The sequence below is a fragment of the Microtus pennsylvanicus genome, chromosome 3, assembly GCF_037038515.1.
Source record: "Microtus pennsylvanicus isolate mMicPen1 chromosome 3, mMicPen1.hap1, whole genome shotgun sequence".
NCBI lineage: Eukaryota > Metazoa > Chordata > Mammalia > Rodentia > Cricetidae > Microtus > Microtus pennsylvanicus.
The window spans coordinates 75,090,736-75,117,561 of record NC_134581.1 but is presented as its reverse complement, the minus strand read 5'-3'; the positions used below and the strand labels follow the sequence as shown (position 1 = coordinate 75,117,561).

The window sequence follows — 26,826 nt, the reverse complement described above, 5'->3', positions numbered from 1 at the left end:
CCCAGAAGAGTGCTTAAGAGCAGATACTGAGTCAGGTTCAAATAACAGTCACAGCTCAGTGCCTCAGTTTCCTCTCATAATAAAAAGCTTCAGGGTGAAAATGGGCCCTGAAACGCCATTGCTGTCTCAAATGCAAACACTCTGCCTCCAACAGGGTCGGGACCATTGCCTCCTACAGGGAACAAGGTCTGGGCCGCCGATGCCCGCTAAACGAATACCTTAAGACAAGGGTCATACGTGAAACTCCGCGGCTAGAGCCCAAAGCGATATGGGTGGGGGTCGCACATCTGGCTGGAGAGTTAGTCCAGTATGCCCAAGGGAATCCCGCAACCCGGTGGCGGTCACCAGCCAGGCGGCAACGCAGAAGGGGACAATGGGGGGAAGCAGCGCTGGGTGGTCGCCGCCACTCTTCTTCACAGGAGACCGCCGCTACGCCGGCCGCTAGCACCGGCCAGCGGCACATCCACCCCTGCCCCTCGGTCCTCACCAGTCGCCAGCCCCCGGTCCCCCCGTCCCACTCCCAGGCCGGGCTCCCGCCCCCGTCCCCGCCGCCCCCTCCCCGCCCCCCGCCGCGCCCCCTAGTCCCGCCGCCCCAGCCCGCGCGCCGCCCCGCACACACCTCCCGCGCCGCGCCCCCGGGGAGCAAAGGCGGGGGGAGGGAAGGGACGCACCTGAGCGGGCGGAGAGGGGGGAGGGGGCGGCCGAGCCTGGGGGAGGGGTCGAGCGCCGACCCGCGCGCGGCACCTCCCACTTCCGGCGGCGCGAGCGCAGGGGGCGAGGCCGGGGCGGCGAGAGGAGCGGCCCCGCGGAGTGCGCGCCGCCGGCGACGGCGCCCTCTGGCGGCTCACACGAGCAGCGCCCGGACCACGGGGCCGCCGCCGGAGAACCCTGAGACACAGAGGAGCCTGAGGGGGCGCGGGCCAGAGACTGCGACCCGGTGGAGGCGGAAGCCGCTCTGAGGAGGTTACGGGGAAGAGTCAAGGCCATGGCCGTCCGAGGGAGAAGAGGAGAGCCGCGAGGGGTGTTTAGAGGTCGGAACCGAGACGGTCCTTTCAGAGGACGCCATGAAGGACGAAGGCCCTCTGGTGGAGGGGTCTTGTGGCGGAGGACTGGAGGACGCGGGGCGCCGAAGCCCGCACAGCCCGCACGGGCCTGCGGCGGAAGCGGTCGGCGGGCGTCGGCCGAGCGCCCGGTACTCTGCTCTCGGCGGGGCGAGAGGTCGCAGGCCCAGCCGCTGATTGGCTGCGGCGCCAGGCGGAAGTGATGTTGCTGTCAGTGGCTCCTCCGGCTCCCGGGAAGCCGCGAGTTTCCGCAGGGAGGCGGCGGAGGAGGAGGAGGCTGCTGGGGGTGAGTTGGAGAGTAGGTGTAGCGGGCTGGACCTCGGAAATCCGGGTGGCCCTGGACTGGACGGGTCGGCACATGCGGAGGAGGAGCTGCATCGAGGGCACCTTGGGACCTGCCGTGCTCTTCCCCAACGGGACGGGGCCTCCGGGTCTGAGGTTCCGGGTAGCATAGGTCCTGATGAGAGAGGGGCGCATTGCACAGAGCAACCGAGGCCGCTGGGAGGGGCCGCCAGTGGAACCCACGTTCTCTACTTACCCTGGTTCCTTTGAGCAAGGTGAAGGGGCTTGAAGGGCAGTGGTTAAAGAGCAGAATCTTGAACCGGGGAGATGTCCTTCTTCCTTGATAACTAAATGCTGTTTTGATGGGTCTATAGTAGTTGAGGAATGGGGGGTGGGGGGTCTGCTCTCGGAACCCGGAAGCCCGAGGATAAGGGCTGCTATCCCCCTGGGCAACAGGAAAAGCTCGGGTTCTCTTGCAGAAATCTGGGGTGGAACCTTCAGAGACTGTAGAAGCTTGCCAGGATGAGTGGCTGCTCTCTAAGCAGACTCTGGATTTACCTCTGTGAAGACCGGGGAAGACACCTAGCTATCCTGGGACAGTCGGAGGGGCGGGAGGGATGTAAGAGGGAATTGCCCTGGAAAGCAAGGGCATGGTGGTCCTCACATGTAATCACAGCAGTAGAGAGGTAGAAGCAAGAGGACCGTGAGTTCTCAACTGTTTATATAAAGAAAGTAAAAAAGTGGAAACAGAGAAATCAAGGGAAAGGGATGAGTTACATTAATGGGAACTTTTGGGAGCGGAGTGCTTAGTGGCATAACTTCTCTCCCTTTCCAAGGAGTCTTTGGTAAGACAGAGTACGTTTTCTAGAGTGTTCTAGTGTGTGTGGGGGTACTAAGAGTGCTCCAGGGAGGGCTCAGTAAGCAGTAGTGGCTTCTGAAGGAGCTCAGGAGCCCATATGAGCCTTGTCTCTTTCCCCCACAATAGCCACAGCTGCTTGCTGGTTCTGATTTGGGAGTTCTCTGGGTGCCCTCAGTGAAAAGCCGACTTGCTGAGACAGGGACAGCTCTTAGTCCTTCCTGCCAGTCAGTCCCACTCTTGCGGTTACCCACATGCATGTACGCCTGCTGGTTTTATTCTCTGTTTTCTGCCTGATTTCCCTGCCTGAGTTGCTGTGGACTGTATTGCTAGTTGCCTGGTAATGGGGTGCTAGCCTTTAAGTCCTGCTGAGCTTTTAGAGAAGCAAATGAGAAGAGAATGACACGATAGGTCAGGAAGTGGGGTACCTGGTTTTCGTGTTGATGGGGCCGTGTTGTGAGGGACCTCTTCCAGTCTATGACTAATTTTACATCCCTGAAATGAAGGTTAACATTGCCCACTGCTCTGTCCTGGCCTTCACTACAGCTCCTGCCTTGCTGGCTGTAGTGGGACACTTTCCCTCCATTCTTGGGGCCCACAGGTCTGCAGCTTGTGTTCCCAGTCAGCACTGCTCACAGTAAAGGTGACGTCTTTCCTCCAGTTTCACAAAATGAACGTGACATGGTTACCCAGACCAAGACCTAAACTTCACAGAGAGCCCAGGTAGGAATGGAGCCCTGCTGTGGGAGTCAGAAGTCAGCTTGGGAAAAGATTTATGTTGTCTCTAAATAAGAGGGAGATGGAGCTGGGTGTGGTGGCACTTACCTGTAATCCCAGGCAGAGGGATTTGAGTCCATCCTGGTCTACATACTGAGTTCCAGGACAACCAGAGCTACATGATAAGAGTCTGTCATAAAAGAGGGAGGTGGGGTCCTGATGCTGTCAGTCATGGGAGTGATGTGTACTTTGAATACCGTGAGTGAGCTGCCTGAAACCCATGAGCACTTGGATGATGCAAGGCTATTGGGGCAGCAGGGATGGTCCTGTGCCGCAGAAGGTCATCCCCTGGGGTTAGCCCTGGCTCATACTCCAGCTTGGGGCTAACATTTTGAATAGTGACAAATGTAGTTGGTAACTGACAGACCATAGCTACCCTGTGATCCCTGCAGTTGCTGCCTCTTTCTTTGCTGATGTCCTGTCCCTTTGTCTACAGCCTGCTGTTCTGATGCCGAAAGGGAGACAGAAAGTCCCACACTTGGATGCCCCCCTGGGCCTGCCCATCTGCCTCTGGCTGGAATTAGCTGGGCTCTTCTTTATGGTTCCCTGGGTCATGGGCCTGTCAGAAGCAGGTGGGCTTGACACCTTGGGTGCAGGGGGGCTAAGCTGGGCTGTACATCTGGACAGCCTTGAAGAAGAGAGGAAGGAAGAGAGTCTGATGCAACAGGCAGATGCTGTGGCCCAGGCAGCAGGGCTGGTGAATGCTGGGCGCATTGGAGAGCTCCAGGGGCACTACCTCTTTGTCCAGCCAGCTGGGCACAGGCAAGCCATGGAGGTGGAGGCCATGCGGCAGCAGGCAGAGGCTGTGTTAGCCAGGCATGAAGCTGTGCGCTGGCATTCAGAGCAGAGGCTGCTGAAGCGGGCTAAGCGCAGCATCCACTTCAATGATCCCAAGTATCCTCAGCAGTGGCACCTGGTAAGTACAATCAGATAGACAGGGTCTCCTCTAGTGTACTTGACTGAGGGGCATGTCTGTGGACTGAGAATAGAGTTTGCTCTCAGCCCATACCTTTGCTGTCTGCCGTGAAGAGCAGCGGAGTTGTCTACCCGGGCTCCTGTTCACCCTTCTGCTTTCTGTCCCTTTGGCGGAGCTGCTTCACCCTCTGTGCACCCCTGTAAAATGGAGCGTGTAGCAGCGTGTATATGAAGCACTCAGAAAACTGCCTTACACATGGTAACTGCTAACCTTATTGTGTAATAATTACCATTTAGCTCTTTTCACCCCAAGTTACCAACAAGTGATGTCAAACTATCTTGGATACCAAGGAATGGAGGGGCAGGACTCTTATGTGCCATTCTGTTAGTGCACTCTGTTCACCACTAACTTATTGGTCTTGTAGTCTTTGTTTGGCTCTTCCAAGGGAAGGGGTAGCTTTAACTTGTCCCTCTGGGCCAAGCTATGTGTCCCTGGATTTCTGTCTCTCCTACAGAATAATCGACGGAGCCCAGGCAGAGACATCAATGTGACAGGTGTGTGGGAGCGAAATGTAACTGGGCGAGGGGTGACAGTGGTGGTGGTGGACGATGGAGTGGAGCACACCGTCCAGGACATTGCGCCCAACTATGTGAGTGGCCTGGAATGACCCCCTGCTGCCACATTACTCCTTCTCTTTGGTGTTACCTCCCTTTTGTTCCCTTTCCTAGAAAATGCTGTGCCAAGCCAAACATCCTGGCTGGGAGGGGTGGAGGGTGGATAGTGTTTTTTCACTCTCCTTTCTCAGTCAGCTTTCCAGACTGGCAGTTAAGGCCCACAAGGTGACTTTTAGTCTATAGCAAGAGCAATTCCAGGCACTACTTCCTGCTTCCTGTTGTTACTGCTTCTTCCCTGGGGAGCAGGGAGTGGCCTTATAGGCTACTGCTTTCTCCTCAGAGGTTCTGAAAACTGACTAAGGTGTGTCTTTTAGAGAATCTGAGATCTCTTTTACCACGGGTTTCCCCCAAGCAGTGAACAGAGTCCTATACAGGCAAGAGGGGCACTTTGCTAAAAGCCTTGGCCCTTCTCAGTTGTTCCCCAGTGTCCTTGGCTCCTATCTCGTAACTCTTGTTTGCTCAAGGTGATGGACTTGCTAACTCTGACTTAGAGGTGGAAACTCCTAGTTCCTGTTCTCTCTGACATTTAGAAACTGACCCATTCTAACCAGTAAGTGACCACTTGTTGGCCCCTCAATGTTTCAGAGCCCAGAGGGTAGCTATGACCTCAACTCCAATGACCCAGATCCTATGCCTCACCCTGATGCGGAGAATGGTAACCACCATGGGACCCGGTGTGCAGGAGAAATTGCAGCTGTGCCCAACAACAGCTTCTGTGCAGTGGGTGTGGCCTATGGGAGCCGAATAGCAGGTAACTCATGCTTCCCCTATCCTTGGAAAGCTCCTGGGACACAGTGGTCATTTTCTATCCTCTTCCCCATTCTGAAAATTTCTTTTTCCCATCCTCAACGTCTGTAGCCTACAGTAAGGAGTAAGAATGAGTTAATGAATTCATTGACTTCAGGGCCGTGGTATTTCAAATGGGCTTTTTAGCAACGGTATTTATTCTACAGTATAAAACAGGTAAACGTGGAAATGCCCCTGTTGTGGGCTGGAGGTCCCAAGCTGCACCTGCTCAAGTCTCCTTCCTGTTTCTGATTATGGCCCATATCACTGTAACAACTCCTTCGACCTGACTATGCTCTGCTAGTGTTTCTTGTTTTTGTGAAGTATTTCTCATCAATTTGCCTTCCACTACTCCACATTTATGGGGGCTGCTCTCCGAGTCCCACTTTCCAGTCTCCTCCTCTCCATTCTCTCAAGAGAGCCTAGTCTCCAGCTGGAGATAGTTCTATGGTTCTTTCCTCTCTCTGTCTTATAAATCAAGGAGGAAAGTATGAGCACTACCCCCTGAATCCTGATGAAAACCTGGGAACCTACAACCTCAACTGGCTGGCTGTAACCCTCATGCTCTCCAGCAGGGGGCCTCAGCACTCTGCAAATGAGACTACGGAAGAGGCCAGAAACCCTCAGGGTTCAAGCCCCTTCTGAAATTTCCACTTGTCCTTACCTTGTCACCACAATGTGGCCAACTCCATTTTAGATGGGGATAGCAAAGGTAATGAGTGCTATTCACTTAATTCCTTTATTGTGTCCAGCACAACCTAGGTGTTTCATGTGAAATGCCGAGCTAAGGGGAAATATAGTGCTTCCCACCTCCCAGGATCATTAGATCTGAGTTCAAGCATGATAAGAAAAGACACCTTTAGCCGGGCGGTGGTGGCGCACGCCTTTAATCCCAGCACTCGGAGGCAGAGACAGGCGGATCTCTGTGAGTTCGAGGCCAGCCTGGTCTACAAGAGCTAGTTCCAGGACAGGAACCAAAAAAGCTACGGAGAAACCCTGTCTCTAAAAATCCACAAAAAAAAAAAAAAAAAGACACCTTTGAAAGCTAGGCATGGTGGTATATACTTGTCTAGCCAAAATCCCAGAACTTGGCAAGTAGAGGCAGGAGGGTCAGGTTCATCCGCTGCTATGTATTAAGTTTAAGGTAAACATGCTTTCTAAGACCCTGTCTTTAAAAAAACAAAACATTTTTGAACTAGTAATATGTATGTATTGTGTAATGATCCATACTACAGAAGAGGGGGTTGGTATGTAGCTCTGTGAAGTGTTGTCATGCAAGCATGAGGACCCGAGTTCAATCCCAGGCACCCATGTAAAAAGCTGAAAATGAGTGGGTACTTTTTTGATTCCAGTGCTGGAAGACAGAGACAGATGAATCCCTAGGTTCACTGGCCAGCCAGCCTAACTTAATTGGCAAGCCCTGGGTCTCAATAAGAGACCCTGTGTCAAAAACAACGAGGGTTTTGAAGAATGATACCTGAGATAGACATTTTGCCTCCAAACACACATATATACATATGCACACTAATACATTCATACCCCCACACATGTTTAGCCATGAAACATGCACACACAAAAGTATAAAAAACATATAGGGGAAAGTAAGTCTTCCACATAGACCTCCCTACCACCTGGCAGCCCACTTGGAGAATATGTACTATTTCTAGTTTCTTAGTGAGGAGCTGGTGTCTCTTCAATGCCCAGGTATCCGAGTGCTGGATGGACCACTCACAGACAGTATGGAGGCTGTGGCATTCAACAAGCACTATCAGATCAATGACATCTACAGCTGCAGGTAAGGAAAGCTGCAGGTGAGAGGGTGAGAGCCTGGAGTGTGTGGGACAGATCTTCAACAGAAGCTTAGCAAAGCAGGCTACCTGTGGTGTAGCAGGGGGTCCGTGCTTGGACTCAGCTAATAAGGCTGTTTTCCTCATTTATCTAGATCCCCAGCCTCGGTCCTCAGTGTTAAACACTCGTCACTCTAGTAATCAAGTTGCCACACAGAATGCCCCAACATGCCTACATTGTCTAAACTCACAAGGCTCTTAGAAGAAAGTGGGCTGAACCTCAGTGCCTCCTTCAAAATTGCATATGAAACTTTAGACTGTGGATCAAGTGGCTGGATAAGAGGAACTTAGGGTGGGAGCCCCCATTCTTACTGATGGAGCCTATTCTTCCCCATAACTAATACCTTTCTTAAATTATTAAGTTTTATTTATTATTAGTGGGAAAGGGTTACATGCCCATGCCATGGTCAGACAGAGGACTACTTTGTGTAGACAGTTTTCTCCTACTTTTATATGGCTCCAGGGATCAAACTCAAGTCAGTAGACTTATATAGTAAGTAAGCACCTTTACTGCTGAGACATCTCATAGGCCATACTCAGGAACCAAGAACTTGCCAGGCATGGTAACACATACCTTTAACACATCCAGCACTCAGGAGCAGAGGCAGGTGGATCTATGAATTTGAACCAGCCTGGTCTACATGAGTTCTAGGACAGCTAGGGCTGTATAGTCAGACCTTGTCTCGACAACCAAGCTGGAGAGACTGGTTGGTGACTAAGAACACTTAATGCTCTTGCAGAGGACCTGGTTTAGGTTCCCAGCACCCACATGGTGGTTCACAACCCTCTGTCACTCCAGTTTGAGGGTCTCTCATACCTGGCCTCCTCAGGCAGTCTGCAGATGTTGTACTTATACATACATTGTACATACACTCACATAAAATTTGATTAAAAAAAGATTTAAAAGCATATGTAATTTGAACAACTCTAATCATCATCTACTACAACCTAGTAGTAGATGTGTAGATCACAGGAATGACCCTGCTCCTATTCCACTATGTATCTTCTGCTTCCTGGGACCTGAGAAAAAGAAGACAGGATAAAGTCATCCTAAATTGGGGAGATTTCTAAGTAAAAGAAGAACTTTTTACTTCCATTTTTCACTTTGGAAGAAAATGGACCCTTGACACCATGTGTCTTTTAATCATGGGGTTCCTTAGGAGAAGAGTAAAAGCTGCAGGCAGAAGAGTGGTCTGGTAAAACAGAGAGACCCTAACTGGGTAGCTCCAACTTGGTTCCACCCTTCCCTTTGCATATTTCAACAGCTGGGGCCCAGATGATGATGGGAAGACAGTGGATGGTCCTCACCAGCTCGGAAAGGTAACGGAGGTGCACAGAGACTGGGAAACTTGATATCCTCTTCATTCAGTTCTAGAAGAAACACCAGTCATACCCTCCTCCCACCTCACCCTCATAGTGCCCAGATTGCACCATTTAGCATAGCTGTGCCAGCCATCCTTTCAAGAAAGAGTGCCTTCCTCAGGATGGACCAGTGGAAGGGATGGAATGGCTTTCAGCTTGTTTCTCTTGAATCTCATTCTGGGTTTCTGCTCCTCGCCCCACTCTGTCATCTGATAAGAATATATTTGTCAAATACTCTTTAACTCTTAGCTTTCTCCCACCTTGTGTCTCTGTCTAAATCCCCTTCCCCTTGCCCAATGCCCTTTCCATTTTCCTTTTCTAGAAGTGGGAGGAGAAGAGACCTGGTCCAATAGGTACAGGTCTTTTTATTAGCTCCTTGACTAATGGCCTGACATTTTTGTTCTTCAGGCCGCCTTACAACATGGAGTGATGGCTGGTCGCCAGGGCTTTGGGAGTATCTTTGTGGTTGCGAGCGGTAATGGGGGCCAGCACAATGACAACTGCAACTATGATGGCTATGCCAACTCCATCTACACTGTCACAATAGGTAGTGATCTAGAGACTGTGGGAATGGGGTCAGTGGGTCACTTCACTGTTTATCTAAACGTATAACCATGGTCATTTCTTGGAGGTCAGATAGGACTAACGTAGCTCCTGCAGACTCTCAGAACTTCTGTGAGACATGTTCAGCCATTCCCCAGAAATCACCCACCTGTTTCCACTACTGTTAGGATGGGTTTGATCTCCTCTCTGGTCTCTTTCCATGGCCACTGGCTTGAAGCTGCCTCTGGCTACCCTTTAACCTGAATTAAGGACACTTGGCTTACACTCCCAATCATAGAGTTTGTCGTTCCATTTTTATTATTATTTCCTTATTTGACTTTGTACCTAGATCACGAGAGAGTCCCCGCCGCTCTCCACCACTGCATACTACTTCCTTCCTACCCCTTCCATGATGTGGCCTTTTCCACATGTCTTTAATGTGACTTACAGTAGATCTTAGTAAATATTGAAAACAAATGACCAAGTACAGAGGCAGAAGGCCACTGATTTTGCCTGAAGCTGGTGGGAAGAGTGGTGTGGTGCAAGAATTCCCTCTGCCAGTTGAGGCTGCCTGCCCACATGCAGATGAGGACTGGTCCTTCTTTCAACTCAGGGCAGACCATATGGTGCCAGCCATAGGAGCCACTCCTTAAGTGAGCGCCTATCTCACTTTTTCGTGCCAGGTGCTGTGGATGAGGAGGGACGGATGCCTTTCTATGCAGAGGAGTGTGCCTCCATGCTGGCAGTTACCTTCAGTGGTGGAGACAAGATGCTTCGGAGCATTGTGAGTGCTTTGGGGACCCTTCTTACAAGGTTTCTCTCTGGGATCTATGCGGTGGTGGTGGGGTGCTTGAAGACAAGGGCTCATCCTGTACCCGAGGCTGGCTTGGGACTCCTATTATAGTTCAGATTGGCCTTGAATTTACAAGCCATTTTCCTGATGTGGCCTCCCACATGTTGAGAGTACAGGTGTGATGCAATATACCTGGTAAAACATTTCTTTTTTTCCCCCTCTAACCTGTTCTTGAGATAGGGTCTCATATAACCTAGGCTCGCCTTGAATTCACTATGTATCTGAGAATGACCTTGAATTCCTGGTCCTCCTGCATTAAACTTTTTAACTTGGTAATAGGATCCATGTGGTAGAATTTGGACTTTTACTACTTTTTGTGGACTGAGGTCATGGCGCAGTTCATGTTCAGTCCCTTTATAAATCCTAACTACCTTGTTCCTCAGGAATAAAGGCAGTGCTTATCTCAGGGATGCGCAGCATAGGAAATTGGAGCTAGCTTGTATCAGTGTGACCCCATCCTTCCCTAGAGCTCTGATTAAAGCCAGAGCCTGAGAATACACTTCTGTAGCCCACACAACCATTGAAGGACTCTGGGAGCTCTGCTGGGCTCCAGCCCAGCCTATATAAATCAGGCCTCCTAACCACAGTCCTAGAGCACCCTGTATGTCTCTGTTGCCACTAACAGTGTCAAGTGAGAACAGAAGACTCCAGGCCAGAGCTGGGTAGGAGCCAGGTGGTTGTAAGCTTTTGCCAGTGGCCAGTTGGGAGGTCTCTGGGGCCACTGGGAATTAAGCAGCTTCATCTTCACACAGAGTCAAGTTTATTTTCCAGAATGAAAAGTTTGTTGTGCCAGTAAATGACTTCTGGTCAACACAATGTTCCAAGGCTTTGTGCCAGATGACCCCCCACCCCAGGGAGACCAGAGAAGGGAGCAGACAAAAGTGAAAAGCAAGATGCTTATGGGCAGCCTGGGGTTCTACTAGCCTGTGTTAGGAAGAACAGGAACTTATTCTGCTCTTTACCACCTCGTAGAGCTCTGGGACCTGCCCTCTCCTGCCCCCTGCAAGGGACCTAAGAAGGCTCTGTAGCAGAATCACTGTTGCTCAGCATGGCCTGGCTTTGCCCTCCCAACTCAATGCAGTTTCTCACCCTCACCCTCACCCCCACCTTCCATCTGAACTATAATTTGTCTGGATTTGAAGAGTGACTTTATTCAGCCAAGTTCCCATCTTTGGAATGCCCTTGCTTTGGCAACCTCATGTTTTTGTGACCAGGCAACTGGATGGAGGGTAAGGGCCAGGGGAATAGGCTTCCCACATCTGGCTTCTTGCCCAGGGAGCTTCCCTAGCTTTTCCTAGTGCTGTGTGATGTTCTTGCCATTATGGGCAAGTTCACAGACTTCACATCTGTACTCTAGACTATCACTGTGGGGCTGTTTCCTTAACAGGAAAAAATCAATCTGCTCCCTGGCATCAACCAGACTTCCTTTCTCGTTAAGACTACAACTTGGCTTGTCTTTCCCTTCCTTTGAGAGTGCACAGTGTCTGGGTGAAAATTACATCTTTTGGCAGCTGTTGTAACAGCTGGGAAGGGGGCTGGGAATGCAAAGGCAGCTCTTGCAGGAGTTGGCATCCTGGTGTCTGACCCAGAAGAAAAGTTTGAAAGAAAAAAGTTCTAGCCTATACTGGCTTTATGTGAGGGAGCAGGTTTAGCAGGGCTTGCTCAACTAAATGTTTGATGCGCTTTCATGGTGGGGCATGAAAAGAACTTGATACCAAATAGATACTGTCTTTCCCGACTTCCATGTCTCGTCTGAGAAACATGAGTAGGAAAGAGGGGCTCACAGAAACCCAACCAAGACACCAACCAGAGCAGGAGAGCAGCTTGTCCTGAGGTTGGCCTATTGGCCAGTTGGCTAATAGTGCATGGCAGATAAGGCATGGTGATACTGAAACTGTAGCAAACTTCAAGCAAGGCTGCAATAATCTTCTTGGGGAACATGCTCTCACCAGTTACTGTCCCAGTTCCAGCTAGGACCCAGTAGCAGCTCTGACCACTTCTTTGGCTAGCTGGGTTATGGATAGTTGGGTAGAGAATTTGGGAATGAAATGATAAAGAATTAGAGAAGTAAAAATCAGGAAACTCCTGTACCCATATCTCACATGCCTATCTCCTCTTCCTACATTTGTGCCTCTAAAGTCACTCTTCAGTTTCTGCCATCTCGAGATCCCAAAGGCCAGAGGACTAAGGGTCTCCTATGCCTGGCCCTCTGTGCATAAGGAAAGTTACAGCTCTTGAAAGGGCATGGCCACCTGTTTGGAGGACTGTCCTATTCCCCTTCTCTAGTGTCTAACCCCTCCCCACTCCTTATCTTGTTCCACTTTGCAGGTGACCACTGACTGGGACCTTCAGAAGGGCACTGGCTGCACAGAAGGCCACACAGGGACCTCTGCTGCAGCTCCTCTGGCAGCTGGCATGATAGCCCTCATGCTGCAGGTGCGGCCCTGCCTCACATGGCGAGACATCCAGCACATCATTGTCTTCACAGCCACCCAGGTTAGAGCCGGCAACTAGCTAGGAAGTGCCCAGCCCACCCGATTCCAGGGTTTGACTGTCAGAAGACTCCAGGGTCAGAACATCTCAAATGTTGGGTGGGGTATATGAAACACTTTCTAGGTGAGAAATGTACAGCGTGGGTGCAAGGACCATCAATATCACAGAGCAGAGCCCACCCATCCCTAAGATGAGCTCTGGCAGGGCACTCTCACTTGGGAGCTGGTCCTCTCGGCTCCTTTTCAGGAAACAGGCCACTCAGGTAGTGAGATCGTGGGGCTTTGATCTTTTATTTCAGCTTTTTTCTTTCTTTCTTTTTTTTTTTTTTTTTTTTTTTTTTGAGGAAATCTATTCATCCCCAGTCACCTCAGTGTGAAAGTCTGGACTGAATCTGTTGGCAGGCAGATAGAGAGAAGGGAGTCCCGCAATGTTAGAGATTCACCAGTACCTCTGTTCTTTCAGTATGAAGATCATCATGCAGACTGGCTCACCAATGAGGCTGGCTTCAGCCACAGCCATCAGCATGGTTTCGGCCTCCTCAATGCCTGGAGACTTGTCAATGCAGCCAAGGTGAACAAGGCGTGGGCCAGCAGGGCACCCTGCAGAGAGAGACTAAGGGAAGGCTACCTGATGCCTAAACATTGCCTGGCATTTTACAGGCACTTAACCACTATAGCCCTCATCCTGGCTGATAACCATCTTATCAGTGAAAAACAGAAATTCCCAAGCTGCTGAAGTAGTGCTTGAATATAGTCAGGGTATCAGTAGTTCTTTCTGGTTCTCCCCTTCCATTCTAGGATGCCATTTTCTCTGATTCCTTAACTTGGTGTTCTCAGGAGCATTTGGGGTGACAGAAAAGCTAGAGAGTTAGATAGACCTTAAAGATCTTACGGAGGGTGGGTGTAAGAATGGAATTACAATATTACAGTAAGCTTTGTTTGTTAATTGCTGTCTCTTTCCTTGAATAGATCTGGACATCTGTCCCTTACTTAGCCTCCTATGTCAGCCCCGTGCTAAAAGAAAATAAGGCTGTCCCTCGGTTCCCCCATTCCCTGGAGGTGCTATGGAATGGTAAGCCTTCAGCACAAGGGGTTAATCTTAGGTCCAAGGCTTGAAGCGGGTGATGGGGAAGCTATGCTAAGCTTATCCTCCCTGCCCAGTTCTCCCCCTTCCTTCAGGAGCTGAGCTGCAGCCAAACCTGTGGAGTTTTCTTTGACCATTTTAGGGCATGTTGCTGCTTCTGAGTTGGCTGGCCCCCTGGCTGCTTAACAAGACCTTTCTCCTGAGTTCCTAATAGAAAGGAGCTGTGAGCAATGCTCTAGGAAGGCAGTGGGTAGAATGGGAGTGGGGCTCTGGGAGCCTCAGCAGGAGTTGAAAGAAGTGCCTTTGACTTTCATGCTAAGATCTTGCCATACAGCCCTATCCAGCCTGGTGGCCTGAGCACAAAGGAGAGGAATGTGAGACTTTGGTTCTCAAGTTCCTCCAGAGAAAACCAGATGCAGTCTCTTAGGGGTGAGACAGGCATAAGTATAGGCCCCCTGGGCTAGGGTTGCCTACTATCCTCTCCTCTTACCCCATGACTTTCCTTTATAAGGTCCGTATGAAGGAGTAAAGGGCATCTTATAAGCCAGGGGGTGTGATTGTATGTTGAACACAGAGGTGGAAACCCTTCCAAGAAAAACAGGAAGCTAGATGAAGATGTTTGCTCAGTGATCCTCTGCCTGCATGGTGCTTATGAAACACATACTCTGTCATTAAGCTATACGCCAGCCTTTCTATGTTCACATTGCCCGGTTGTTCCTACCCTTAGCCTCATGGACCAATTTTTTTCCCTTGAGAAATTTTGACAAGCAGAGTCATTTGCTACTTTTTGTGAATATTGAGGTATGTTGTGCCTCACTTATGTCAAAACTCTGTCCTTATTTTTCCTGTGCCCCTTGAAAGTGCTCAAAACAGAGACATGGTGTCTAATAGAAGGAATGACCAAAGGAGGAGGGACCTTGGGTGGGAGGATAGAGCAGCTTCCTTCCATGGAGGCTTCAGTGAGAAAGATCGAGTGCCTTTCTCCCTATCCCATTCCTGCCAGTTTCCCTGTGCGTGGAGGGAGACCTAGGGCCTAGGGAACACATTTTTCAGTAAAAGGCATGCTGTCTTGGGAAGGGCAGAAAACATACCCAGGAATGTAGTTCTGGGAAGCCCCTGGCCCTCACACACTGTCTGTGGGATCGTGAGCCTTTTAACCTTTACTCCATCCAGGGCTGTTTCCTGCACTTGTATCAGATGACCAAGTAGACTTGGAGGGTCAGAGACCTCTCCAGCTGTGTCATCCTCTGCTTCTCGTTATCCAGGGAATGTTGCCGCTTAAGTCTGACATCTTCAATAGGTTAGAAGGCATCTGGCAATTGCTTGTTGGTCACTAGAACGTAGAAAGGTGTTCTGATAGAAAGAGTGGGGTGTAGGGAAGTGAAGACAGCGGGATGCAAAAGAGGGAGGTAAAGATCCCGGAGTCTGACTAGTGGAGTCTTTTACTAGGGTGGTAAGCAGACCCACCTGCCCACTCCAAAAGCCAGGAAGAGACTTCTTGCCCTGAATACATTCAACCCTCGATAGAACAAAACAGAGCAGGTGTAAGCCTGAAGACTGACTGGTGGTTGAAAAAGTGCAATTCACATGGTACTGAACTGAGCAAGTCAGCCACCAGCAATCTAGACACCCATCCCCTACCATCCGGGATGGTCCAGACACCTCATCCCTGACAGCCACAGATATAACAGCCCCTTATAGCCCTTTTAGCCACAGATAGCACAGACCCTATTCCCTAGAGCCAAGCCATAGTCTTCAAGCAAGATCAGGCTGATTCTAGGTCTGGGGCTGGAAGCAAACTTTTTGAGAGGCAGAGGGAAGCTGAGCATGATAATACCTGTCTGTAATCCTAGCACTCGTGTGTCAGAGGACAGGAGAATCACTGCAAGTTCAGCTTGGTTTATATAGTGAGTTCCAGGCAAGCCAGGGCTGCAAAGAGAGACCCTGCAATCCCAGATAAAAAAGGGGAATGGAGCCAGGCAGAGGGAGCTGAGCATCCAGACAGTAGCAGAAGAGGTGAAACAACCCTAAAGGGTTCAGAGCATTGTTAATAAGGACTTTTAGCCATAATGGAGATGTCCAGATTTGTGCAGCTATTGAGTCAGTTGGACATTTCAAATGTAGCTAGTGTGACCAAGGAACTGAACTCCTCCCCTCCCCAAGACAGGGTTTCTCTGTGTAACAGCCCTGATTGCCCGGGAACTCATTCTGTAGACCAGGCTGGACTCGAACTCACAAAGATTCACCTACCTCTGCCTCCCGGATGCTGGGATTAAAGGCATGCGCCACCACCGCATGGCATATTACACAACTTCTTGTCGTACCCCACCACCACCACTGTTTCCTCTCTCATCAGAGCTGTTGTGTTGTTTGACTTCAGCTCCTTCCTACACATGATTTCTCCATTTAAATCATATTCTGATCCCTCATGAAATAAGTAGAAAGGATAGAGATGTCATAGCTCCTACTAAATTATGGAAACAAACAGACTTTGGTAATTTCTGGATAGAGGATGAACGGTTAAAATGGAAAAAAAGAAAAATAAAAAACTTGCCGAAGACAATAATATTAATATATGATAATAGAGGATGACCATTTTCTTAGAGTTTCTAGTGCTGTTAAAACACTGATCAAAGCCAGGTAGTGGGGTCACACTCCTCTAATCCTAGCACTTGAGAGGCCAAGGCTGGCAGGTCTCTCTGAGTTTGAGGCCAGCCTGGTCTACAGAGCGAGTTCCAGGACAGGCTCTAAAGATACATAGAGAAACCCTGTCTCAAAACAAAAACAGACAAGACAAAACAAAACAAAAAAACACTGTGATGAAAAGCAGTATGGGAAAGAAAGGGTTTATGTCAGCTTGTAGATTACACAATGGTTTGTGAAGGGAAGTCAGGGCAGAAATCTGGAAGAAACTGAAGCTGAGGCCACAGAAGAATACTGCTTAGGGCTTGTTCTGCATGGGTTGCTCAGCCTGGTTTCTTGTATAATTCATGACTACCTGTCCAAGGGTGTAATTACCCTCCTGCATGGGCTGGACCTACCCACATCAATCATCAATCAAGAAAATATTCCATAGGCCAATCTGGTGGAGACATTTTCTTTCTTTCTTTTTTTAAAGGAATGTATTTTTTTTAATTTTTAAATATTTATTTATTATGTATACAATATTCTTCTTGCATGTATGACTGAAGGCCAGAAGAGGGCACCAGACCTCATTACAGATGGTTGTGAGCCACCATGTGGTTGCTGGGAATTGAACTCAGGACCTTTGGAAGAGCAGTCAATGCTCTTAACCGCTGAGCCATCTCTCCAGCTCCCTGGAGACATTTTCTTAATTGGGGTTCCCTCTTCCCAGATGACTCTTTCTTGTGTCAAGCTAACCAAAAACAAACAAAAAAATAAAACCAGCTAGTGTTCAAAGTAGTTGTCAATTTTAGGCATTAACTTATTTAATTCTGCTAGAAATAACAGTTTACTCACATGCTCTACCACCCAGGTCCCAGGTCCCTATCCACAGAATTAAAAGTCGGATAGGCGTACTGTGTGTGTGTGTGTGTGTGTGTGTGTGTGTGTGTGTGTGTGTACACTATATGCCTTTAACCCCGGCATTTAGGAAGCAAAGAGTTCAGCTTAATCTATGTAGGAAGTTTCAAGACAGCCAGGACTACATAGAGAGACCTCGCTTCAAAAAACAAAGCCAGGCGGTGGTGGCACACGCCTTTAATCCCAGCACTCAGGAAGCAGAGGCAGATGGATCTTTATGAATTCAAGGCCAGGCTGGTCTACAAAGTGAGTTCTTGGACAGCTAGAGGTACAATTGTGAGACCCTGTCTCAAAAAAAAGAAAAAGTCAGATGTAAAGATCAGGGTGGGGATAAGATGGGAGCAAAAACCTGAATGTAGCATATCACTGTGTATACCCATTTTGTATTGAACTCCATTTGAAGTTCTGCTCTGTGATACTCCATAGCCACCCACCACTTCGGGGCTGTCCTCCACCTGTGCAGTGAATATGCTCATCTGTAGATTCCCAAGTCACAGTGTGCTGCTACCTTTCTACCTCTATTGCATTAACATGTACCATCTTAACTCCACTGTCACCTCTTAAAGCCTAGCCTATTGCCCAAGACTCTCCTGCTTTTATCAGTGCTGTTACCACGTCCTAGGTCCTGGCCTAGTAGTTCTAGAGTTTTTAGTCCCTCTATACATCACTGCTCCCAAGGTCTTCTCCTGCTTTTCCCTCGCAGTTATTTTTTTTTCTTCAGTGGAGTCTCATGACTGATTCTCTCAAATCCCTGGGATCTGCTTTGTACCTGGCACTATCTATGTTCTAGAGATTCAGCGATAAGACAAGTCTACTCCCTCCTGCAGGCATAGAAATAGTACCATGTCATTTGATAGACTCAATGTAGGGGCTTTGAGAGCTCAGCAGAGACACCCCATCTGCTACTAGGGAAGACAGGAAGGCTCAAGGAAACTGCTCACTGACATGAGTTTTGCCAATATGCTAGCCAGAAGAAAGGGTGAGAATAGAGACACCAAAGCAGCAGGAGCAATGTGGTCAAGGGTGTCTTCAGGGAGCTGCATATAGGTCAGGATGGCTGGAACACGGCCTTTAAGAAAAAAGAAGACCTAGAACTAGAGTGTCAGGTGGTGCTGCATGTGCCATGGTTTAGCCCCTATACTTACTTTCTTTCTTTCTTTCTTTCTTTATTTATTTATTTATTTATTTATTTTTGGGGCAGTGTTCTTTGAGTAGCCCTGACTGTCCTGGAACTCACTTTGTAGACCAGGCTGGCTTTGAACTCAGACATGTGCCTGCCTCTGCCTCCCATATGCTAGGTTTAAAGGTGTGCACTACCACCACCCAGCTTTCACCTTTATCTTGAAGTCTGCAGGGTCTTTGAAATGGGTGGCCCCCAATGTCTGGAGTAAGGGTGTTAAGGAAAAACTGGAATATTGCCCAGGCCTCATTTTACACATACGTACAGAAATCCTTACTGGTGAAATGATGATCCCTGCCTGGGGAATCTCAGGAAGTGAAAGAAATGGAAGTCATTCAGGAAACAGGTCTATTGGCCATATGTTGATAATTTAAAATATTGCTGGGCAGTGGTGGTACACGCCTTTAATCTCAGCACTCGGGAGGCAGAGGCAGGCGGATCTCCGTGAGTTTGAGGCCAGCCTGGTCTATAAGAGCTAGTTACAGGACAGGCTCCAAAGCTATAGAGAAACCCTGTCTCAAAAAATTTAAAAAAAAAAAGCTAATTTAAAAATATTTATTCATGGGGCTGGAGAGATGGCTCAGTGGTTAAGAGCATTGCCTGCTCTTCCAAAGGTCCTGAGTTCAATTCCCAGCAACCACATGGTGGCTCACAACCATCTGTAAAGAGGTCTGGCGCCCTCTTCTGGCCTTCAGGCATACAGAAAGAATATTGTATACATAATAAATAAATAAATATTTAAAAAAAAATATTCATTCATTGTCAAAATGTATAAGGAATTGTTCTTTGTTGTGACAAATACTCTAAAACCAAAGGACATTTAAAACTGTGTGCAGCTGACCTTGGTGATATAATCCCAGAAGGCTGAGTCAAGAATACAAGTTATTGCCTGTGGGTTACATAGCACATTCAAAGCCAACCTCCCTGGGCAACTTAACAGCTGTAGTAGCTGAAGAGATGGCTCTGTGGTTAAGAGCAGGTACTGCTTTTGCAGAGGGCCTGAGTTTGATTCCCAGAACCCATGTTAGGCATCTTAACAGCTTCCTGTAACTCATGGGCACTTAAATTCATATACCAACATACAAACATATGTACATAATTTAAAATTAATAAAATAGGGGTTGGAGAAATAGCTCAGTAGTTTCAAGGGCGCTGGCTGCCCTGGAAAAAACTCAGATTTGGTTCCCAGAACCCATGTGGCAGCTCATAACAGTCTGTAACTTCAAGATAAGGGCTCTGGTGCCCCCTTTTGGCCTTCATGGGCACCAAGCATATATATGGTGCACATCCCTATAGGCAAATACTCATACATATAATAAACTTATTTTTCTTTTTTTCTTTTTTTTTTTTTTTTTTTTTTTTTTTTTAGTTTTTCGAGACAGGGTTTCTCTGTAGCTTTGGAGCCTGTCCTGGCACTAGCTCTTGTAGACCAGGCTGGCCTCTAACTCACAGAGATCCACCTGCCTCTGCCTCCCGAGTGCTGGGATTAAAGGCGTGCGCCACCACCGCCCGGCTTATTTTTCTTTTTTTAAGACAGGGTTTCTGTGTATAGCCTTGACTGTCCTGGAACTTGTTCTATAGACCAGACTGGCTACAGACTCAGACATCCACCTGCCTCTGCCTCCCAAGTCCTGGGAATAAAAGCTTGTGATGCCATACCTGGCATAGTTTAACTCTTTAAAATCTTTAAATCTTTTTTTTTTTTTTTAAATGCTGAAAGTCAAGCATTAGAGGCTGGAGAGATGGCTCAGAGATTAAGAGCCCTGGCTGCTCTTCCAGAGTCTTGAGTTTAATTCCCAGCAACCACATGGTGGCTCACAGCCATCTTAATGAGATTGGGTGCCATCTTGAACAATAGAAAAGGGCTTAGAATAAAGCTTTGGTGGAGCACTTAGCATACAACAGGCCTCGGGTCCAAACCCAAGTACCTCAAAAGGAAAATACATGCTGTGCTTTCTGATAGAAAGATGCAGAGGATTAGGAAGGATATTTGTTAGGTGCTGTTTTGTTCACTTGAACTATACTAATAACCCTAGGGCCAGGTCCTGTTACTAGCCTGAGTATATAGATAAAGCAGATAACTCAGTTTTCAATGCTAGGAAGTGACAGCTGAGATTTGAACCCAGTAGGTGGCTACAACTGGTTGTTCTTTGTTTAGTCAGTTTTTAAAATTTTTTTATTTGTATGAGTGCTTTGCTTGTTTGTATATCTGTGCCCTCATGTGTGCCTGGTGCCCTTGGATGCCAGAAGAGTGCACTTAATCCCCTGGGATTGGAGTTGTAGATAGTTGTTAGCAGCTCTGTAAGTGCTGAGAATTGAACCCAGCTCTCTGGACCACTGAGCCATCTCTCCAGCCTCTGAGCCCATGCTTTTGACTAGTAGGCAGAGGGAAGTGAAGAATGGCAAAAGGGCTCATGCACGGTTCGTTTTTGTTGTGGGAGGAAAGACACAGGAGGTGAATAACTGGGCTGTTGTTTTGACTCTTGCCTAAGTTTTATGAAAAGGACAAGAAAGCAAAGGGAACTAGAGATGTAAACAGAGTGTTGGTATAAAAAGCTGTAGGATATTAGAGAACCAGGAAACAGGAATGGAAGGGCCACTTTCAGACATGGTAGGACAGATGAATTTATGTACCCAGAGGCAAGGTGGGTAGTAACCAGTGCTTTCCAGGAGTATGGACGCCTTTAATTTTTACTTTGTTCATCCCTTTTCTAACATACCTTTGACTAATGTTTATTTGTTATGTAATAAGCACTCCCATAATGGCAGTTACTAAACCATGCTGAAGTTAACCTGCTTGGGGCATGCTTTAGTAGTAGCTGGGTGACTTGGGATGGAGAAAAATAAGTTAGGACCTTGGTGGTTCCTACAGACATCAGTTTCTTAGTGGTGAACCAGAAATGACACTCAGCCAGGAGTGGTGGCGCACACCTTTAATCCCAGCACTCAGGAGGCAGAGGCAGGCAGATCTCTAAGTTCGAGGCTAGCCTGGTCTACAGAGCAAGTTTCAGGACAGCAAGGGCTACACAGAGAAATTCTGTCTGAAAAAACAAACAAACAAAAAGAAAATGTAAATCCCTTCTCATCTCAGCTTCCCCATACTTCTCACTCTCTGTCTTCCTTGTCTGTAAAATTAAGGTGCCACTCTTTGTCTTGCATGTTAGGAAAAGATACTTTAGGAAGAATTATATCTCACTGCAGTCTAATCTCTTAGTCACCAGTTGAGCCTCCCAGTTTTTTAGTTACAATACTCATAGATTTGTAGAAAGTTGCAAAATAATGAGCATGTAAATCTCATATACCTTTCCCCAAGGTTAATGTCATATAATTATAATATAATATCAAAGCCAAGTCCCTGATATTGGAACAATCCATAGAACATGACCGGTCTTACCAGTTTTGCATGCATTCAGCCTCTGTGTGTGTGTGTGAGAGAGAGACAGAGAGAGACAGACTCTGTATGTATATAGCTCTGCGATTGATCGTGTGTTTACTTTTGTAACCACTGCCACAGTTAGGATCTGAAGTGTGCTGTCACGGAACTCCTCTGTGTTACCTCTTTATGGCCGCATGAACCTCTTTCCCATCCCTGACACCTGAGAACATCTGTTCTCTATCTCTGCGGGTGTGCTACTTAGAGTTACAGAAGTGTAATTATGCAGTATAAATTCTTTTGAGATTAGCTTTTTCTTTTTTTCGGTTTTTTGAGACAGGGTTTCTCTATGTAGCTTTGGAGCCTGTCCTGGAACTTGCTCTGTAGACCAGGCTGGGCTAAAACTCACAGAGATCTGCCTGCCTCTGCCTCCCAAGTGCTGGAATTAAAGGTGTGCGCCACCACTGCCCAGCAAGATTAGCTTTTTCATTCTGCATGACTAATTTGAAGCGTATCCAGTCTAGTAGCTTTGTAAATTAATGTTGTATTGTCTTCCATACTTGAGAATTGTTTGTTTACCTATCGCTTTAGTGCCACTTCCCCTTCTTTTTCTTTGGTTTTTCGAGACAGGGTTTCTTTCTCATTTATTTATTTTTGTTTTTTGAGGCAGAGTTTTTCTATAGCTTTGGAGCCTATCCTGGAACTAGCACTTGTAGACCAGGATGGCCTTAAACTCAGAGATTCACCTGCCTCTGCCTCCCGAGTGCTGGGCTTAAAGGCGTGCACCACCATTGCCTGATTTGCCATTTCCCCTTCTAGAATGTCCTCTGCTAGTCCGAGTTGATTTCCTTATTCAGCATGTCTCATTGCTATGTGCCTCACCTCATCTAATATGCCCCATATCAATTATGCATATCATTTTTCTGTTTGCAGACAAAGGCAGGGACTTTATGCACTTCTCTTTGTATTTCCTACATCTCATGCTGTACCTGCAATGTGGGAGGTGTGTGATGGATGGGTTTTAGATGGATGAATGATGGGGTACTTATATCATCTTGGCTGTGTTGTCTCCCTAGCTAGACCTGAAGCTAGATGGGAACTTGACTGCATCACTGCATTCTATTTGCTAGTCTACATTGTACCAAAGATGTTTAGATGTGGCTTCAGTGCATGCGTGCCTTTGTATATGGTGGGATGAAAGGAGGGCGGAAGTGCTTATGGGCTGGTTTCCCAGCTGCCAAGCCTGACTTCCTACAGTCAGCAGGATGGACCTGGAGATGTCGGGGCTGAAGACCCTGGAACATGTGGCAGTGACAGTCTCCATCACTCACCCACGACGTGGCAGCTTAGAACTGAAACTGTTTTGTCCCAGTGGCATGATGTCTTTGATCGGCGCGCCCCGCAGCCTTGACTCGTATGTACACCTGCCCATAGCCTCCTGAATTTTTTTTATAATAAGGACTTTCTTAAGAGGATGCCAGCACTATCCTAAGACACTGCACCACGGGTGTCCTTAGCAGCTGGATACCATGGGCCATGCTTTATTCAAGTGTTTATAACATACTTGCATTATATTCCTGCATGGGTTCCTCTAGTCCTTTGGAAAGCTAAGTGTAGTAGTATGGCTGTAGTTGTAGCACTGGGAGGGTGATAAGATAGGAGGATCATGAGTTTGACACCAGCTTAGGCTGTCTAGAAAGACCTGGTTTCAAAAGCGAAGAGCTAAAGAGGTATGGTTCACTTGTAAACATTAGTTCAGCATGCAAGCCTCGAGGGCTAGCAAGGCAGAAAAAGGAGCAGCATAGACCATAACCCAGCACTCAAGTTGTAAAGGTGGAAGAGGAAAGAGTTCAAGAGCAGCTAGGGCTTTATAGCAAGACTTGTCTAAAAAAAACTTAGATCTGTGGATTTCCAGGCCTGTACTTTCTCCATGTTGTCCTTTACTACACACAAGGAAATAAGTTCCTCATACCCCAAGATCCCAAGAACGGGGTGGCACTTAAGGGCTTCTCATGGCACCCTCCCAAATGCTTATAGTTCCTTATGTGTTTCTGTTCTGGGGTAAGGTTAACTGTCTGTGCTAAGCCATCCATGTGTTGTGCTTTGCTCTTTCCCAGGGATCCTAATGGCTTCAATGACTGGACCTTTTCCACTGTGCGCTGTTGGGGGGAAAGAGCAAGAGGCATCTACAGACTGGCCATCAGAGATGTAGGTGAGCCTTCCTGTCTTACACTACCATGTCCCCCTTGAGTTTCACACTCCCCACAGGAAGTGTTCCATGGGTAATATAGGTAGGGTTGCTGTTGGTGAAGATGGCACATGCCAAGAAGTATGTCCTATCCTAAAAGTAGGCATTGTCCCTAAATGCCTCATGTATGTCCCTAAATGCTCATTTATACTGCCTCTATATTCCTTGGAGAAGTGACTGATGCATTTTTCCTCAGGATAGCAACAAATATTCCTTGTTGAAACCACATTTCAAGCCCTTTCACATATAACCATCCTTCGGCCAGCCCTGATAGGCAGGTAAGGGCAGGACAAATTTTCACCATTTTGCTTTTTAGAAAAACTGAGGTCCTTAGGTTTGAAGTGACTTGTATAGGATCATGGTAGCAGTGAGAGTTACAATAGCAAGAAAACTGACTATCTTCAGTATCAGCATGGAGACTGGAAATGGAACCCAGCCTTCCCAGCTGGTTCCAGTCAGGTTAGGTATCCACTTGACTGGCAGCTTTTGAACCTTTAATTTAATAGAAGGACTTTTTTCCTTTGAAGGAAAATCCCAGATGAAACCCCAGATTATAGAAGGCAAATGCAAAAAACACTGCTTTCCATATGCCTTCAACCTTTCTCTTCTGTCCCTAGGGTGCCCTATGAGGGGGTCTATGGGACACAAACTGTGGCAGACTGTGTGGTCTGAATCCCCTTGGGTGGATGGGTGGGCCAGGTTCTGCTGTTCTGCATGGCCAACAGTACACAGCTCATGACTACCACTTACTGCCCTAGGAGATGAGCCGCTCCAAGTGGGCATCCTCCGGCAGTGGCAGCTGACCCTGTATGGCTCTATGTGGAGTCCAGTAGACATCAAGGACAGACAGAGGTAGGTATGACTGCATCCGTCAGAGGAGAGAGAGGGAGACGGCTCCTAAGGACTGGGGAAGAGGTGCCACCGAGGGAGCCCAATCTTCTGAACCCCAACTGTGCTTCAGCTTAGACCAATGAATGACAAGAGTCATGGGCCAGGAACCCAGGGTACTTCTGCACTCCCTGCTCTGGGGCTTCCCTCCCTCTTCAACTACAAGATAGAGGGCAGATGGTATAGGTACCATGTTGATAGCATGTCTTTGTCTTTTCTTTCCTTCAGTCTGTTAGAAAGTGCCATGAGTGGAAAGTACCTGCATGATGACTTCACTCTGCCTTGCCCACCGGGGCTGAAAATTCCTGAGGAGGATGGTTACATTATTACCCCTAACACACTCAAGGTATAGAGACCAAAACTTCAGCTATAGCTGTCAGGGCTATCCTGGGAGGTTTGGTCCTTGGTATAATGCAGGTGAACTGGGGAATGAGGGATTTGGAGGACGTGGGTCCCTAGCATTACTCCTAGCCTGTTAGCTCCCTCATTGAGGACAGTACCTGTATATGAGAAAGGCTTGAGCAGTGGTTGGGTTGGGAAGGGTCCCTAGAAGTGAGAGACTCCCCGGGCTCATGCTTCTGGGCTAGAGCCTGTTGCTGACACTGTCAATGTTTGGCTTTTTCCTAGACCCTGGTGCTGGTGGGCTGCTTCACTGTCTTCTGGACCATTTATTACATGCTAGAAGTATACTTGAGCCAGAGGAACATGGCTTCCATCCAAGGTTGCAGGAGTGGACACTGCTCCTGGCCCCAACAGAGCCAGAGCTCCAGGGAGGTGGGGACAGAACTAGAATCATTGCCTCTATGCAACAGCAAGGACCAGGATGGAGTGGATTCAGAGAACGGGAGCTGCGCTGCCACCTCTGGCTTCCTGGCCCCAGAGCTGCTCGGTGAAGGGGACTGGAACCTGTCCCAGAGCAGTAAGATTGTCCAGGACTGTCCTCAGTACCAGCCCCCAGACCTGCTCCAGGGGAAGGATGGACAGATCTGCTGACCCCAGGGCCCAGAGTCCTCCATGTGCAACAGACTCTTTCTAAAATTGGTGATGAGGCTTCCAGTCATGGATGCTCAGGAGAAAAATGGTCCAGGTAGTGACATCTGGAACCCAAGGCCTCTGAAGCATTCTTGGTACCCTCAGGAGGGTGAGGGCCATCAAGAGCAGTGGTAGAGGACTGGTGATCATAGGCTCTTCTAGCTGAGCTTTGCTGATGAGCCTTGCCACCCACATCAGGCAGCCCTTGATCTCACCCCTCTGAGGCTGGTCAATGACCTAGGCCACCAGGATCTCCACCGATTCGTGAGTTATACAGGAACACTCAACAGAAGTGTCACTATACAGAGGGCCCAGAGGAGAGGCTGGCAAGAGCCAGGACATGCCTGAAAGAAGCTGCCTTCATTACCCTTTGCTGTGCACCTGGTCCGAAGCCAACCTCAAGCCTGCCCTCGTCTCCTTCGCACCACTCCCTTCCTGCTGAAGGAATAGTGAAGCTCCTGGGAGACGTGAGTCCCAGCACCCCTGCTGCCTCGTTGGGGAAGTTGTCCAGTAGGACTGCAGAGAGCTGACACTAGTGTTGTCAAAGACAGCTTGGGAGCCACTGCCTGTGACCACCCTGTCTTCCTCTGCAAAGTGCTCAGGGAAATGGCCTTCGTTCCTGAGGCCAGCTGTCTGCCTGACTTTTCCTCCGTTCTTGGCCTTCCCCTTCCCCTCTTCTGAGCTAATTGTTAATCTGAATTTTTTAATGCTTAAGATTTGATTTTTACTTTTCACAGCAACATTTTGTTGAATTTTTTTCTGCACAGCTTTTCCAAAATAAAAACCAGAAGTATAAAAAAAAATCCAAACAGTTCCACTACTTCCCACCTTTCCTCCCTTCTGCCTCCCCAAAGCTGTTGCAGGTGGCAGATCACTCCTGTTCCCCACAGCCCACTTCCTCTGAACTTCTGGGTCTGTGGGGCCTGAAAAGTCATCCAGAAGACAGTAGCCAGGAACAAATGAACCCCAGGTGCAGGGCCCCTTGCCCCCTGCTCTAGTTTCCTGGAATAGAAACAGGAGAGACTAAAT

General features: G+C 48.2%; 2 protein-coding genes across 13 annotated transcripts in view; one reads left to right on the top strand and one right to left on the bottom strand.

Moving 5' to 3' along the window:
- Rnf214 (ring finger protein 214) overlaps positions 1 to 1,124 on the bottom strand; it is a 36,417-nt gene extending 35,293 nt beyond the window's left edge. For 3 of the 11 annotated variants that reach the window (XM_075966067.1, XM_075966072.1, XM_075966073.1), the window contains exon 1: positions 672 to 803. Coding sequence is in view for 4 of the 11 variants with exons in the window: in XM_075966068.1 (XP_075822183.1) it covers positions 620 to 987 (368 nt within the window). In the remaining 7 variants the exon portion in view is untranslated. Of the gene's footprint in view, positions 1 to 218; positions 488 to 619 lie in introns of those variants that run through there. The other 8 variants (XM_075966063.1, XM_075966070.1, XM_075966065.1 and 5 more) reach the window with 6 other exon arrangements.
- Positions 1,125 to 1,262: 138 nt separating this feature from the next.
- Pcsk7 (proprotein convertase subtilisin/kexin type 7) lies at positions 1,263 to 26,606 on the top strand. 2 transcript variants are annotated; one of them, XM_075966075.1, is made up of 17 exons: positions 1,263 to 1,347; positions 2,801 to 2,922; positions 3,413 to 3,892; positions 4,407 to 4,541; positions 5,152 to 5,317; positions 7,057 to 7,147; positions 8,465 to 8,519; positions 8,970 to 9,108; positions 9,788 to 9,888; positions 12,286 to 12,453; positions 12,913 to 13,020; positions 13,419 to 13,521; positions 22,887 to 23,043; positions 23,747 to 23,841; positions 24,636 to 24,729; positions 24,994 to 25,111; positions 25,393 to 26,606. In XM_075966075.1, the coding sequence occupies exons 3-17, from the start codon at positions 3,425 to 3,427 to the stop codon at positions 25,756 to 25,758; spliced, it is 2,364 nt and encodes a 787-aa protein (XP_075822190.1). In that variant the 5' UTR covers positions 1,263 to 1,347; positions 2,801 to 2,922; positions 3,413 to 3,424; the 3' UTR covers positions 25,759 to 26,606. The 2 variants fall into 2 exon arrangements, with proteins under 2 accessions (XP_075822190.1, XP_075822189.1); XM_075966074.1 differs by having other exon boundaries at positions 1,314 to 1,618.
- The last annotated feature ends 220 nt before the right edge of the window (positions 26,607 to 26,826 follow it).